Source organism: Microtus ochrogaster, chromosome 16 (genome assembly GCF_000317375.1).
Source record: "Microtus ochrogaster isolate Prairie Vole_2 chromosome 16, MicOch1.0, whole genome shotgun sequence".
Lineage (NCBI taxonomy): Eukaryota > Metazoa > Chordata > Mammalia > Rodentia > Cricetidae > Microtus > Microtus ochrogaster.
The window spans coordinates 44,347,014-44,363,655 of NC_022018.1; the positions used below are offsets into that span (position 1 = coordinate 44,347,014).

The following is a 16,642-nucleotide window of genomic DNA, read 5'->3' on the forward strand; positions in this document are numbered from 1 at the left end:
GGGGGGAGGAGTGGGAGGCTGGGAGGAGGCGGAAAATTTTTTTTTTCTCAATAAAAAAAAAAACAATAAAAAAAGATCAGTGAAAAAAACAAGAAAAAAAAACAAAAGGAGACAGCTATTACACACAGTCTCATTTTGAGATTTCTGGAGGCAGGATCACCATTTTGGACTTGCTTTTCTGACCTTCAGTTTGAATCCCAATCTTGCTACATTCAGAGTTAGCATTCCCTAGATCCATGCTCTCTCTATGTTTGTTTTCTTTTTTCTTATTGCAGCAGTATCACAAAAACAATCAGTGAAGTTAGGTGGTGGTTCTCCCATGTTTCATCCCTGCACTCGGGAGGAAGAGACAGGCAGATCTTTGTGAGTTCAAAGCCAGCCTGGTCTACAGAGAGTTTTCCAGGACAGCCAGAATGGTTACACAGAGAAACCACATTTTGTAAAAGCAAACAAACAAATAAAAACAAAACAAAGTTCAGTGAAATCAGTACAATAATTTGTATAAGCTTTATGAGTCAACGTTAAATTTCAGTTATGTGTTTACAGTGGTGATATCAATAAAACAGCAAAAATTAAAAAAAAAAAAGAAGCAGCTTTCTTCACTGTGTACCTCCCCATCCCTCGATTTCATGTCATATTTTCAGTGAGCCTGTATTTTGACAACCCATCAAGTAAGGTCAAGTGTATACCCTTCCACTGTGATATCAGGCATCAAGGTTTTGGATTTTAGAGCGTTTCGGATTTTCAGAGTAGCTCAATCTTCTGTGTCATGGTGTATATACCACGCACACACACTAATACTTTTTTTGTTTGTCTCTTGCTTCTAGAGTGCTCAATTCAAGTAATGTTATTAATAAAACACTTGGAAAAACCTATGTGAGTAAATACTGCTTTTGCTTATGGGAAGTGCTCAATTAAATAGAATTAACCAGTTTTAAATTCCACAGTTCCCTTAGCCTGATCTTGCTTTTGTAGTATGTCTGAGGATCATGAAGGCCTTATATGTCCTTTTCCATGAATGAGCTCAAAATAAAGAGATGCTTAAAGAAATTTAGTGATATCCATAATTATAAACAAACCATTTCATAAATAATGTCCAAATAATTGTTCCTATACCATGTCCACACTACTTCTGCTTGTTTATGTCAATAGAAGAATATGATCAATAAATAATCCCAGACATATACAGAGTATACTCTTGATTAGTATATTTATTTTTTCATTTGTCTTGCTTTTGATTACTGTCCACCAATTATATCATTTTTTGTTCCCATTGTGCATAGGTTTTTTTCATGTAGATGCGTGGTTTGCCTGCATGTGTTTGTACACCACCTGCATGTTATGCCTGTGGAAGCCAGAAGAGGGGATTAAATCCCCTGGGACAGTAGGTACAAACAGCTGCGAGCCACCATGTGGGTACTGGGAACTGAAGCCACCTCCTCATGAAGAGCAGGTGGTGCTCCTGAGCCATCTTTCCAGCCCCTATCATGTGTGGTCATGTGGAGTCATGATGGGCTTATAACTCCACAGAAGCCAGGAGGGCTTGGAAGAACATTTTTTCCTCCCCTATGATAAATCCAGGATGTAGAATTGTGACCTAGGCAGGACCAATCTAGTGTTCTCCTCTAGAATCAGGAGAGAAAGAGCATGGTAATCACTCATCCCAGTAGGGAAGGCTCTTTCAGAACACACTGCGCTGCCTTGACATCCACTGGCTTGGGCTTTTGAAACTTCTAAGCTGACCTGCAGTGACACACCTCTTCTAACAAGGCCACACCCCCTAATCCTTTCTAAACAGCTACTTTATGAGCCTAGAGGGGCCACTCTCGTTCAAGCTACACAACAGGTGTGTACTTACTCCTTGACCTTTTACTCTACAGGACTCAAGTCACAGTAGATATGAGATCTTCTCTTATCTAAAGTTTATTGTAGAAAACCCTCCTTCTGAACTTTCTCTCCCAGACACTGTTCTTTATCTAATAATATTTTTATTGCCTTGAGATAGCTCATATAAATAAGTATCATTGGAATTCTGCCATCACTTAAGACTTTTTTGTTTTCTTTAAAGTGTGTCTTTAAGAGGCAAGCGTGCTGAGATATACTTGTAAAATGATAATTTGTGCTAATTACAACAATACCATGGGGGGCGGGGGATGTGTGGCTCTTCCCCTTTGTCTCAGCAAACACATTGGCAGACAGTCTAAAATGTTCTTAAAGTTGTTTAACAAGGAATGTTGTGTTCTATGCTATCTGGCAGTTTTTAAATTCACATATTTAAAATATTCTTCCTTGTTCACAGACCATAAAATTGCACATCTCATTTGCAATTGAATTTTTAGAGGCTCTCCCAAACTGGGGGAGAGATGCATCAAATGTACTTTTTCTAACTTGGCTGTATTCCAGGACAGACATGGTAAACCCCTCTCTATTTCACTGTCTGACTAGATTGGTACAGATGCTAAACATTTCCGGGATTTTCCCATAAAACTCTTTTCATCTTGGGCTGTTTCCACCTGGCTCTACTTTGGGTTATCGCTCTTCTCTGTTTTCCAGAGTCAGGCCAACCATTACTTATGAAAATTATTACATCCTATGTGCATTCTTATCTCTCTGAGACAGATCCTTAGTCCATGGACAATACTCAGAGACTGAAAGTGGATCTTGAGAGTAATGAGATCTGCAATCATACATACATATACTGACTTTTTGCCAAAAAAATAAAATCACAAAATGTCTGTTCATTTTACATTGATTGCACTATTTTGGAGATAATTCTAAGATTATTTTAAGAAGATGTTTCTAAAGCTAAATCACTTTTTCTCGTTTTATTATGATGGCTCTTAGAAATTTAAAAGTACTTCTGTGACTCTTGCTATATTGTATATTTATGTTTCTTTGGACTAATGCTTGCCAGTAATATGTACTTTTACCTGAAGATCCTCCTTTTCTGAATTGGACAACAATTTCTTCCCAATTGAAACATTCCCCCATCAAGGGAGAAACGGGGCTAATGAGAATTGGGAAGCAAGCATCTCTGAAGTCCCAGGAAGTTCCTGAAACTGACAGTATTCACAAGAGCCCTCTCTCAGGTTACAAGAACAATAAACAATTGCTGGGAAGAAGAGCTTCTCCTGCTGTGCAGAGCTCCCTGCAGGAGGATCTCCAACCTGGGAAGCTGTTTGCAAGAGGTACAGGGAGCTACAGGGATGGAACTTTTATGAGTTGTCATCCATGTTGGGCTGGGCATTTCAAAGATGCAGGTACCTTTGATTCCTCTATGCTCCTTTAAGTAATGCTCTCTCCTATGCCTATAAGCAACACCAGTAAATCTGGTTCACTAAGTTGGATTTTAATGTAATTATTCCTTTGATTGGCTGTTGATGCGTTATCTGAGATGATGGGACGTTTGTTCATGTCTTCCAGAAAAAAATTCTCCTCTGTCTCTGTCTCTTTCTCTCTTCCCTCTCCATCTCCCTCTTCCCTGATTCTCTCCCACAGTGAGTCTGCACCACATGCTCTCACAGTGATGTACTATGCTGACTCAGGGCTCAGGTTTCACAGGATTGAAACCTCTGACATCATGTGCCAAAATAATCCTTCCCCCTTGTTTGTAAGATCAAGACAACAGCCACATGGACCTGAGAGAAGATGCGCTCTTTGACTCCAGTGTGCATCCCCTTCTTCTTTAACAACAGAGTTCCAACTTCAGAATAAAACTTGTGCACCCACCCACCCACATGCACACACATACACATACACTAATGACAATGTGTCCCAGACTCTTACTGGTATCTCTGGCCAGGTGACTAATTTCCAGCAAGAGAGCTAAGGACAGAGCAGCCATGCCTAACTACTTTTACTCAGTCTTCGCTTTCAATGCTTGGAACAAAGAGATGTGATTGAGTGACTTTGGGACATTAAGTAAAAACAGCTTAGGGTAAACAAGGTCTTGATGACTGTTATGACTGCCTCGATTGCACAGCTGAATTTGCTGTCTGAAACCTACCTCCTGAGATTTATGAAACTAAAGGAGATGCTGTACACAAAGTGGCCAGTGTAGGGCTAATTTACAGTAGGTAGTCAAGCATGGGCCTGTCGATAGCCCTTCATCTTCTCACTGGGTAAGGGACTTCCAAGGAAGAATGCACTTGTACATACCAAGCAAGGAAAGTAAGAACCAGGCCGCTTCTCTTTGAGGCAAATCTGGATGATGGGATTGCAGAGTGTAGCCACCTCTACGCTGGCAGAATTTCCCCTGAGCCTCAGGAGTAAAGCATCACACGCTAACCTACTGGGACATACAGGACCTGCTCTGTGCAGGTGGGAATCCTGATGAGGCTGCTAAGTGGGACCAGCAGAGAACACATCTGTGCCAGCTCACGCTTCATTACTCCAGAACCTATTCCCTCAAAAACCTATTTGGTCATTAAATTCTGATGTCTTCCGGCTTGTTCATGGGGTGAGGATAAGAGCCAAGACAGCAAGTTTTAATGACTTCTTTCTTTGAAGGTATAGAATCATCAGAGCTTAGAAGAGATGCAGCTCCCAGGCCAGAAGGAACAGCCACAGGTATCTACAGAGAGAAGATTTGCCTCCACAGTCAGTGGTAGAACGAATGATGTTCCAAGCCATCCCTCAGCCAGAGAATAAAGAACCTTTTACCTACAAGTAAATTACTACAAGGGAATTCTAATTAAAAATTATTTCTTTGTTTATTTGTAAGTTCTTGCATGTGTTTCTAGACTTTGTACAGAAAAATATGATTCATCTAAAGGGCAAAATTGTTACAGTCTGAAACCCAAAATAGGGTGTCAACTGAGATGTCAACTATATGAGCCTGGTGACATCCTATAAACAAGAGTGCCATCCTTTCAACTCTTGTCTGCACCAGAGCCAAGAGTCTTAGCATTCTGGCACCTCAAGGCCACTCCACCTCATCTGCCCAAAGAAAGGTGAGTTCATGCCTCTTCATCCTTCGCCCACAAAGCTATGTATCACCTGCACCCAATGACAGCATAGGGCCTCAGCATACAAACACACACACACACACACACACACACGTACGCACGCATGCACGCACGCACACACGCACGCATGCACACACAGCCCCACGCAGAGCCTCCTCAGATGCTGTTCAAACATGTCTGAACGGAATGTCAGTTTCCTGTTCAGGATGCCCAGGTCAGACGAGAGCAACTGTCACCAAGTGTGAGCATAACCAGGACTGAAGTCACACCTTTAGGTCCTGCTGAGGCTGGCAGCCTGGAGTTTTGTCGATGAGCTGCAAGGGTGTGATCCAGCATGTCATATCTAATAACTTTCTCTTTCGGAGTCTGATAGGCTGAGAGTTCTGGGCTGCTCATGCTAAAACCTGGATTCCCGGCACCTTCTGTAGCTTCTGTGTGTTCTTCAACTAGAACAAAACAAAGGGGTCAGAAGATCACACAACAGGCGGACAGATTCCAGTGCTAAGCAGAAAATTCCTCCCAGGAACTCTCATGCAGAAAGACTCAAGTGTATCGTCCTCAAATGTCACCAAAACAGAATTAGGTTAAAATTAACTCTTAAAAAAAAGAATAAATGATTAAAATAATTACAAATTGCACCCTGACAAGCTAGAGCAAAATTTCGCCCACAGCCATTTGTCTGTAATTAGTTAATTAATCCTTACACAAATTATGAGCAATAACTCATCAAGCAAGGCTCACCCATCAGAAATTCAGCCGACGTGGATTTCTTCTGCTTAGTTGGCTTCACAGCCTTCTGCTGAAACTTCTGGAGGGAAATTGTTAAATGAATAAATTAGCTAAAGAATGAAGATCATCATTTATGATCCACAACTAACACAGGATTTTAAATATGGGATGGCGGTTGGCATTGAAATGTCATTTAATTTGCATCTCTCCTAAAGGGGTCAAACACTAATTGAACATCAGAAGTGGAAGAATTAAATAAAATAGGATAAGAAAAGTTAATACAAATGCCAAATGAAGGTCACATTAAAATACTTTGTTTTTATCATTTTTAATTAATACAAAGCGCCCTCAACAAATTAAGAACACTAGAAAACTTGCACAATTCAATTTGCATCCATTCAGACTGTTCTAAGATACACGCTCATTTTGGCGGAATGGAATGACTGTATAGAAAACCTTCGTATGGACTGGGGAGATGGCTCAAGAGATAGAGTGCTTGCCTGGCACATGAGGACCCGTGTTCAGATCCCTAGATGAACACAGAAAGCCAAATGTGGAGCTGCATGTCTTTAAGAGCTCCTACAGTAGGATGGGAGACATAGACAGGAAAAATCCCTGAAGGGCCTGGGCCAGCTACCCTGGCATATACTGTGATGAGAAATAAGAGACCCTATCTCAAGGTGAGAGGTGAGGACCTATGTCTCTGGTGTCTACACAAATACTATGTATACATGTACCCACCCACGAATACCTCTCTCTCTCTCTCTCTCTCTCTCTCTCTCTCTCTCTCTCTCTCTCACACACACACACACACACACACACACACACACACACACTCACATGACACCTTACATGTGCTGCCTGTTCACTCTTGGTTGCATCCACACTTGTTTGAAGCTACTATAACACAGTATGTGAAGTAATTATTTACATATAATCAGGAATGTATATAATCCAACCTTAGTAAATTTCATTATCAGTCAAGACAGTGCAGAATTGCAGCATAACAAGAGAGTCATGTTCAATGGGAAGTCTCAAAGATTTCATGAACTGCCGCAACAAGAAAAACTAGAATTCATCATGTCTGAAAAGCCCATTAATATTATTAGTGTGGATAATAAATGGTCAAAATGGAAATGTATAGCCAGAAATACAACTAGAGCTTCTACTTTTTTAGAAGTTCTGAATAATCCTGGGTAACTGTCAAATTAAGTTTTAAAAGAACTGTTCTAGAAATACTCAAACTCAGACAAATGATAAAATTGGAGTTAATAAGAAGTGAGTGGGCATAAAAGATGAAGTCTGCAGGAACTAGCAAAGGATGGAAAGGGTGTTCCATGTCAGACATCGCATCACGATGGAAAAGATGCTCCATCTCAGACATTGTATCACAAAGGAAAGGGTGCTCCATCTTAGACATCATATCACAAAGGAAAGGATGCTCCATCTCAGACATCGTATCATGAAGCAAAAGATGCTGCATCTCAGACAGACTGTGACAATGCTTCTGAGGGCTATATTCAGAACTGTGACGAGTTATGTGGATGTCCAATGATCCAATTTTTAGTTAAAATTTTTACATTAATTCTGACTTCTTTCAAAGTATTTCTATCAGTCTTACAGCATCACAGAGCAATTAAATTATAAAATAGTTAACAGAAAAACATCAAAAAGGTTTTAAATTAATATGCCCTAAGTCAACTAAAATCCAAGGCCTTGTTTTCTAAGAATCTATTTTTTCAAACAAATATTTAGTGTAGGAATGTGTTATAGTGTGTTTCATATACTAGAAACCAAACTAAAGGGGAAAATAAATTCACTTAAAAGATATTTGAGTGGGGCAGTGGTGGTTCATACCTTTAATTACAGCGCTCAGAAGGCAGAGGCAGAGGCAGGTGTATCTCTGAGTTCAAGGCCAGCCTGGTCTACAAGAGCTGGTTTGAGAATAGCCAGAACTATTACACAGAGAAACCCTGTCTTGAAAAAAAAAATCAAAAACAAAACAAAAAAATATTTGGAAGTAGGTACTGTGGACACAGTCTTACAATCCCAGCACTTAGGAGCAAGCCATTTGGAGACAGGTTTTACAGTGTATACCTGAAATCTAAGCACTCAGGAGGTTAAGACATGGGGGTGTCAAGTTTGAGACCAAACTGATCTAGTTAGCTAGTTCCAGACAAGCTTGGGACACCGTGTGATTCCCAGTGTCTAACATCTTCAAAAGCCATCAACAGTGCCATCAGTGGAAATTTAAAGAAAGTGCAGGATAAGTCTTATTTTTTTTATTTTTTTATTTTATTTTTTATTTTTTTGGTTTTACAAGACAGGGTTTCTCTATGGCTTTGGAGCCTGTCCTGGAACTAGCTCTTATAGACCAGGCTGGTCTCGAACTCACAGAGATCCGCCTGCCTCTGCCTCCCGAGTGCTGGGATTAAAGGCGTGAGCCACCTTATTTAAAGTTCAGTAATTTTTAATGTTTGCTTTTTCTCTCAGTTTAAGAATTTTGAATTTCTCAGGGCTAGAAAGATGGCTCTGTAGTTAAGAACATAGTCTGCTCTTCCAAAGAACCCAAGTTCAGCTCCTCAAATCCTTGTCAGGTGGCTTATAACCTCCTGGCACTTCTGTTCCAGGGAATCCTATGCTCTAGACAACTTGGGCACCCACCATCCACCCACACATATACACATGATTAAAAATAAAGATTGTGAAAACAATTCTGAATTCCCAATGTTTCATATTTACATCTATAGAGTATACTGTGCATTAGGCACTATGGCTCTGTTTAGAAGAAAAATAGCATCCAGGGATGGACTCTGGTATAGACCCTAAAAATTGCTTAGGTGGATAACTGTAGCTGTGCACCAGTTAACCCAGGCTGGGATGGGCAAGTTTGCTCAGCAGGAAAAGGCACCGGCCGTGCAAGCCTGGTGACTTAAGTATGATCCCAGGGACACACATAAAGGGGGAAAAAGAGAACTGACTCCACAAAGTTGCTCTGTGACACACACACACACACACACAATATAACAATAATACAAAAATAACATATATAGATTACACTATAAAGTAAGCCACACAATTGACATAGTTTCTGATTTAATTTTAAAGTATCAGACCATATTCATTAAAAACTAGGTAAACTCCTGGAAGCATGTAGTTCACAATGCATCCTGACATTTCGTTAGGAACAAGGCTGAAGTGTGATTTTTTTTTTCACAGCCTTCATCCGAGATAGCAGCAGGTACTAGATTTCTTGACATGGTTCAGTAAATTTGGCACTTCAGTCCTTTCCAATTGAGTTAAACGTGCTTTTAAATAGATGGATGTGGCCCTATGGATAGACCTCATTTCCGTCCTAAGAACTTCAAATGAAATTACACACTTGCTTGCAAACGTTAGAAAGAGCTCAAAGAGATTCTGTCAAGTTCACGTGTTTTAAAGGGACTTGTGTCTGGTTGTACACCACCCCCCAGACGGGTCCCCCGAGAGGGTTACCGAGTGACATTTTGTATTCCTTGACCTCTTAGCTGCTAACACATGTTCAAGAGGAAATGAGGAGTGATTTCCGACTTCTCCCCACCAATTTCCTCACTTTTCTCTTCTTTACACATGGGCACCTTTAAGCGGTGTAAATTGCACTTGTCTCCACCCCTTGCTCATTCAGACCTCTCTCCTGGTGAGATTTTTATCTCTTCACTGCATAGAATATGATCCTTCTCTAGTCTTTACACCATCATCCCATTCATGACCACCAAGGAAACGCTATTGTTTGCAATAAATTCATTTAAACTTGTTACATAATCTCTAATGTGTTTCGGAGCTCAAATAAAGGAGTAAAATATAGTTACATTTTACCATCTTTCTGCTTCTCCCTGATATCAATCAAGCTTTGAAGACTTTGCTTTGTAGCAAAGTCATCTAGATAGCTGAGCTATATCTCCAACAGCTATGTCCCAGGCTTGGTTCCCTCCTCTGAATTTCTATTTAATTGATACCTAAATGCAAAGGTACTTTCTACATCTACAAAATGAGCAGTTTCTCATCTAGCACTTTAATGCCTTTTATTGGGGTGTGAAAAGATAACATGAGATCAGTCCTCTTAAATGTTTAGGGGGGCATACAGTGGTGTTACATGCAATGATGGTGTTGCGTAGTGTAGGATAAACCATATGCACACCATCATACAGATCTCCAGAACCCACTCAACCTTGTAACACATTGGTGTCATGTACATTCTTAAGTGCGAATGAACCGATTTCTCTTTCGTTTTAACTCTGAGTACTGTACATACCATGGAAGAAAACAGTGATTTTTCGATCTGTACAAAGTAAGAAAAAAACACCTGAAATTGTGGAAAAGTGACAGTGTTTGAGAGAGGGACAGTTTCCCATGAGCCTTTCCTTTTCACTGCAAAGGACCAAATATGTTTTGATGCCCGCACTGTCAACTGGAAAGGAAATCGCTGATGGAGTAAGCCAACGTGAGCAACAGCACATTCGTTTATAACCAGTGACAGCCCAGATCCGTAAGTCTGCAAAAGAATGTGATTGTTGTCGGAAGGAATCGGATCCCCAGAGCTGCTGTTCAGCTCTGCTTGTATTCAGCTGTGCCTGTGGACTGCAGGGAGGTCCTTTGAAGGCTGGTGGGCACAGACCAGCCAGAGAGAGAATGCTGCATACTGTACGGATCATCGCTCGGTTCAGGGCAGTCACATCGCATCTGCGATCAGCCATCGTGCTCTATGAAACCGTCAGTCCTCATTTGTGTCTGGCTGTTTTCTGTCCAGCGGTAAACAAGGCCAGCTCAAGTTGCCTCCCTACCCTTATCCACAGAGGCAGATCCCACAGTCAGATGGAGTCGGAGACCTCAGAGCTTGACTTGCCTCTTGCGGACAACTCTTTTAGGGCGCACTGGGTAGTCACAAAGGGAAGCCACCTCTGGATGACAGGGTCCTCGGTTCCTTTTCAGAAACGCAGGCCTTTGATTCCTACAGAAGCTGGCGTGGCACGTCTCTTCCTTGAAATGAAATTGGGCTTTTTTCTAGTAGAACAATTGGTTTTTTCCAACAGGCAAGCTCAGCAGATTCCAAGCTCAGCAGATTCATCTGGTTGGGAGTGGGGGTGGAGAGGAGGGTGATCATTCCCTTGTTTCACTGCTCCAGGGCTTCGCATGAATTGGGCAAAAAAAGACTTGGATAGAGGCACTATCAATCTGGTCCAACTCCAGGAAGCTAACCAAGCTGAATTGCTCCAGGGCGAGGAGGAGGATGACAGAGAGGAGCAGGTACATTGGTTTCTGGTCTCACCCACCTTGGCCTTTTACAACACATCAGAGCCAGAGCATAGTTAGGCAGGACCTTCCCTCTGTAAATAAAGGAGGGGGGAGGCACACTGAAAGGCCCTTCCCTGGCAAGTGGCACGGAGGTGTGATTTAACAGGGTCACTGCACTGAATCCTCCTAGCCAGCTGGCCTGTCCCTGTTTAGACTGTCCTCCATGAACCCGGTTTTGTTCTCCCAATCTATTACTTTGTCAAGTTAAAGACAAACAGCCACAGTGAAAAGCTTGCAATTTGCACCTGTCTGCTCCGAGCAGTCTGTGTCAGATCACGTGGGGAACAACGCACGTGCTGCTAATGAGAATAACACGGGGGAGGGGCTACAGGACGTGGGGGAGGGACGCTTATGGTTTGGATCCCTTTGTAAGGGGCTTCTCTATTTTCTTTTATCAAAGCCCCTTATTTAAGTTAATATAAGTGTTTTAAAGTGACGTTATGCATTTTTAAAGGACATGCTTAAATGTCATATAACTTAGAACTGAATCAAGGCATAGCCTGTGTTGCCTCAGATGAGAAAAAATTCTAATGCTGAATTATTTCCAAGTTATCAGTCTTTTTAAAGACTTACAGAGATACTTACTTAGGAAATTAGCAAGGAAATAACACAAATTTAAATTTTTAAACTTGTTTCAGGAGCAGAATTAATTTTGGAAATACTGTCAAATGTCCAAATGTAAACCCTGGGTACTCCACTTAAGGTGCCTTTGGAAATGTGGTTTACTGACACCAAAGCAAAATGCAAGTATTTAACTACAGACTTTGGTCTAGGTAGAAGTCAATGTATTTATCCAACTCACTATAAAATCTGAGGAATATGAATTCTCCACCTTTGCAAAATGTCAGCAAGTAGCATTCTCACTTCTCAAAGTTCTGTTTCTCTTTCAGTCTGATTTTTGTTCAAGAGCTCTATCTGTAAATCACCACCTGTTTTGGAAGAGTTTAAATTAAGTTCACTAAGAAAGAAAGAAATTGTGAGTATAGCTTATCAACACTTCTCCAAACTTTATCTGTTCAGAAGCGCCATCATCTTTGGCATTAGAATTCTTTGGCACATTCCTGAAGGGGGTCCTAAAATCTAGGAAACTACAAACAAAGCATAGGAGACCCCTCGAAAGACCCACGCTTCCTGTGGATTCGCCGAGGCCCCTCGTTGCACTTCCGGATGAAATAATAACGGATATGACAGAGGGTTAAATGAAGCTGAGGTGGTAGCAAATGCGTGTCACCAGGAAGGGGCGTAATTGAATAGAGTCCTTGGCTGGCATCTCGCCTGACGGATGACGTTCCAGCTCGCTAGGCGATGACCCTTCCGTGCAACTTTAGGAGCTGCGCCAGCCATGGCTGAGCCTGCTTAGGTCAAAGGGCTGAGCCATGTGTAATTCAGAGCAGAAGAGGTCCCACGTTCACTCCGCAGAAACAATTACACTACTTATTTCCCTCCAGCCCCGGCCCAAAACTCTCCAGCCTCCCAGCTTCGGTGCAGTCAATCTAATTCTGCCCCTGGGCGATAAGCCACATGAAAATATGTGGCGCTGTGTTTATAAATCTAATCAAAAATAGAAACACTGGACAGGCGCAGTGAGGTCCTCGTATGGATCATGGGAATCCTGAAATTCTGAAGGCGCTTTTGTTTAACTTCTATAGACTCTTTGCGACCATGCTCTTTGGCCCTCTCGTTAATCACCGCCTTTACTCACGAGTGCTACAAAGGACGCCGGAGTTCTGCGCGGTCCTGTACTTTCTGTGCATGGATATTATGAAAAAAAAAATTGAGCTAAAAAGGCTGCTTTTAAAGGAAACTATCAAAAGGGGCACTACTGTTAACATCAATCTCACCTCTCTATCCATGCTGTCTGCTCTCTGCCGCTGGCGATGTGCAGATTTAAATCGAGTTCCTGGAAAAAAGAAAAATAATATGCCAGAATAAATTGGCCTGATCAGAAGATACATGGAGAAATTCGGGGTTGCAGGGCTCTTATACCACTTAATAGTCCGAGAATTCCGAGTATGTAGTCAACCGGGTCTAATCTGGTGTCCTATTGTGGGTGTTTCCTTCTTTATCAGACTCCTAAAGAAAACCTTGGCCCTGTGAATATTCAGAAAACATTTAACAATCTCTAAGAAAAAGATCCAGACCTAATTCAGAGAACCGCAGTTTCATATCTCTGGTCCAAAAGGTGAAAACTTTACAAACTTCACTAAACATCCAGAGTCAGCTTGCTGGGTATACCTGAGGGTGCTGGATTGTTTATCTTAAAAAAAGAAAAAAAAGAGAGATCCAGTTTTGCAACTGCCAGTAGAAAGATAAAATCTGATAAAATCAAGAATAAACATGTGTACTTTGAGCCAGGCAGATTAAATTGTGCAAATGTCCAGCAAAGAGACAGAATAATAATTTTTTATAAGGGGAATTTTTTTTTTAACACTCTTAAACCTCTTTGGAGTCATTCAACAGTTAGCACCTTCAAGCTCCTCTGTGTGATGTTATTTCACTTGACAAACTATTGCACTATAACAGTCTGGAGCACAAACGATTATAATAATGGGAAAATTTAAAAATGAATAATGACCTAAGCATTTATTAAATTATGAACTTTAGCAAAGACATCTTTTAACCTTAGAATTTGCCCTCTGAAATGACCATCGCTATCTACACTGAAACAGAGTAAACAATCTATGATTGGGGCTAATAACATGTCTTCCTCAGAGCTGTTGTTTATAGGTTCAAAATCACGTCTCAGAGTGTGTGAGAGCTCTTAATACCTATCTGTGTTGATGAAACCGAAGGACCTTCATCATTCTATAGCCCATGCTAAGACTGTTACTTTTTATGTAGTTAACCTAGAAGGTTAAGAGATTATACTAAATGATCTTTTCCTAAAATAAGTGAGATGTATTTAAATGAATTAAATGAAAAACATCAAACTAGAGAAAATTTAGAAATTTTGCAGAAGCTGATTTGTCATACCCCCCACTGTAACTGGGAGTAATTCACTGGCACAAATTTTTTGCAGAAATACTGTGAAATTTAAATCAATGTTTTCTTTTTATTTCTTCGAATTTGGTCTTAATAGCTAATGCTTATTCTTTGAAATGTTTTTAACTTGCAAAGCTGGTGAATTCATTGTCTTCATAAACGTACTTTGCAGACATGTAATTGGAAGTGGGCTTGCCCAAAGACCATATTTATGTCACCTCTGTTAATGTCAATAGAATGCTCAGAAACCGTTGACTAAAGCAGATCACCTTCCTTTTTCTGTAGGTCACATTCCTCACCTGCCTACACAAATAGCCAAGTTATCGCGTCAACACAGAAGAAATAAAATTGTTTAATAAGATCACTCATAACCTCATATCAAATTTATAGCTGAATCTGAAACATGGCTTAATAGAGACAAGCATCATATCATTTAAAGCAGCAATCATTAAAGGAAGAGAAAACACCTTTTCCCTCTCATGAGCAATGGGTGTGGCTCCAAGCTTCTCCCTCCTGGGGGATTTCAGGAAGCTTGGGTCAGGTCATTTGCAAGAAAGCATCTCAGTTCCCAAATTTCTGTGAAGTAGGAGTTGGGGAATGTAGTCAGATCCCTCACAATTCAGGGGCAAACATCTCCTTAGGACTGATGAAGAGCAAACAGTCCTCCTTGACTCTAAGGGAAAACAGTAAGTGCACAACTTGACTTGGGGACATAAAAAGATGTTGACCAGAGAGCAGCGCCAATGGAAATCGTGGTGCCTGAAAGTGTGTCCCTAATGCAGTTCCTTGAGCTTGATCAGAACCCTTCTGAGTAGAGAAAGGACAACAGTCACTGACTGAATGTTGGGAAAGGGCTTCAGCTGCTAAGAGTTCTGGAAAATCAAATGACTGAACAGAGAGCCTGAGTTCTAGAAGGAAAAAGAAGGAAGGTAAAGAGGAAGGACTCAGCGTCCTCTGGAAGGGGATGCACTCAACTTTGAAAAACATTAGAGATGGGGTGGAGAGCTTGCATAGTCAGCAAAGGGGAAGTAGAAGGGGCATGAGTGAAGAGAGGATGCTGGGAATGAGTGACAGATTGATAGGACAGTGAGTAGGACTTGTCAGTCAGTGAGTCACTGATAATAAATACACAGTTACCATCCCTCCCACAAAGACTAGCTGCTGAATCATCACCTAAATATGGAGCCACTCAGAAAACGGTTGCATTTGCTAATTCATCTAGAAAATCGACTTTATCCAAACTACCTCTGCTTTGCAAAACATAAGAAACCGTAATTTACAGGACAAAAACCACCCTAAGTTTGAACACTTTGGGGAAACCCTCCCCTCAATAACTAACGAGCCCGTTACATAATGCACACCATTGTTGAAGATTCAAAGCGGTGTGCGTGTTGGAAATCATGTTTCTCTCAGAGGTGGTTGCAAACCTGACTAGCAGATTTGTGGCAGTGGCCCTGACAGGCAAGTTGTCTGTGCACTGCACCCTATGAAGTCTGGGTTGAATAATCACAGCTGATTCGGAGAGTCACTTTCTTGTTGGTTTGAAAAGTGAGTGTCCGAATGACTTTCGCTGGAATTTTAACTTGCACTACCAATCAAGCCTTGGTGTGGCCAGAGCTCGGCTGGCTGGCTCGCTGCTCTCACAGGGGGATGAGCATAGCTGTAGCTGTCACTCCATTGCCTTTCTCTTCTCAAGCAGACCAGCAAGGACAAAGATGGAGTTAGACAGAGGTCACACACCAGGTGCTGCCTGCAAACCTGTTTTCTTTAACACTGCATAAGTTTTGTTTGTTTGTCTTTTTAAAATATTGAGCCCTTTGTTTTAAAAATGAGAAGATTACAGCTAAAATCCCAGTTTCTGGATCCTCTGGCAATATACAAAGATTGCCGATATGGAGTCAGCATTTGTGGCTGGCAGTGATGGGGGTGGGCATAGTATATGAGCAATATATTCCAGGCTGACCATCCCTTCCATCCCTGTTGCTGAGCACACACTGAAGCACGTTACCTTTAGTGTTGTGCTCACTGCTATATCCTGAGAGCTTAGGGCAGAGACAAGAAAGTACCGGGAGCTTAATACATAATTAATATAAATGAAATGTTCTGTGGGTAGATAGGTCCCTTCAAAGAGTGGCTTTAAGACCATAGCACATGCACCAAGCTATCATAAGACATATACCATTTACATAGAGGCAGGAAAAATAAATTCTCTAGATCCCTAGGCAGAGAGAGTGCTCACAAATTATTTAACTCTGTATCTGGCACTAAAAGTAGACCATGAGTCGGGCAAAATACAAGCAAATAAACCCAGCACATTCTGCCCATTTATCTTCTTTTCTGGACCCCATGGGCATCGGATATGAATGTTCTGGTGAAGGATGAGACTAGGCCTAGTGTACATGATAATGAACTTCTCACGTTCATTCTGCCCAGGAGTTTTCTGCCACCTAAAGAAATATCAAGGAGTAAGTGAAAAGAACCATATAGAACATACCTTGGAAGGGCGTGAAGACATGATCACCCTCCACAGAACTGGTAAGCAGTAGAACTCAGAAGTAGAACAGGTGCATCTGAGAGGCCCTGGGTTCAGGTCTCAGCATCACCAAAAAAGATCAAAGGAGGGGAGGGAGGGA

At 41.3% G+C, this 16,642-nt stretch overlaps 1 protein-coding gene across 1 annotated transcript in view; it reads right to left on the minus strand.

Moving 5' to 3' along the window:
* Positions 1 to 5,793, minus strand: part of Ofcc1 (orofacial cleft 1 candidate 1) — a gene marked incomplete at its 5' end in the record, with an annotated part of 272,407 nt that extends 266,614 nt beyond the window's left edge. Inside the window, 2 exons of the mRNA XM_026782925.1 lie at positions 5,237 to 5,413; positions 5,709 to 5,793. Of these exons, the coding sequence (XP_026638726.1) occupies positions 5,237 to 5,413; positions 5,709 to 5,793 (262 nt within the window). The remainder of the gene's footprint in view (positions 1 to 5,236; positions 5,414 to 5,708) is intronic.
* Between the last annotated feature and the right edge of the window lie 10,849 nt (positions 5,794 to 16,642).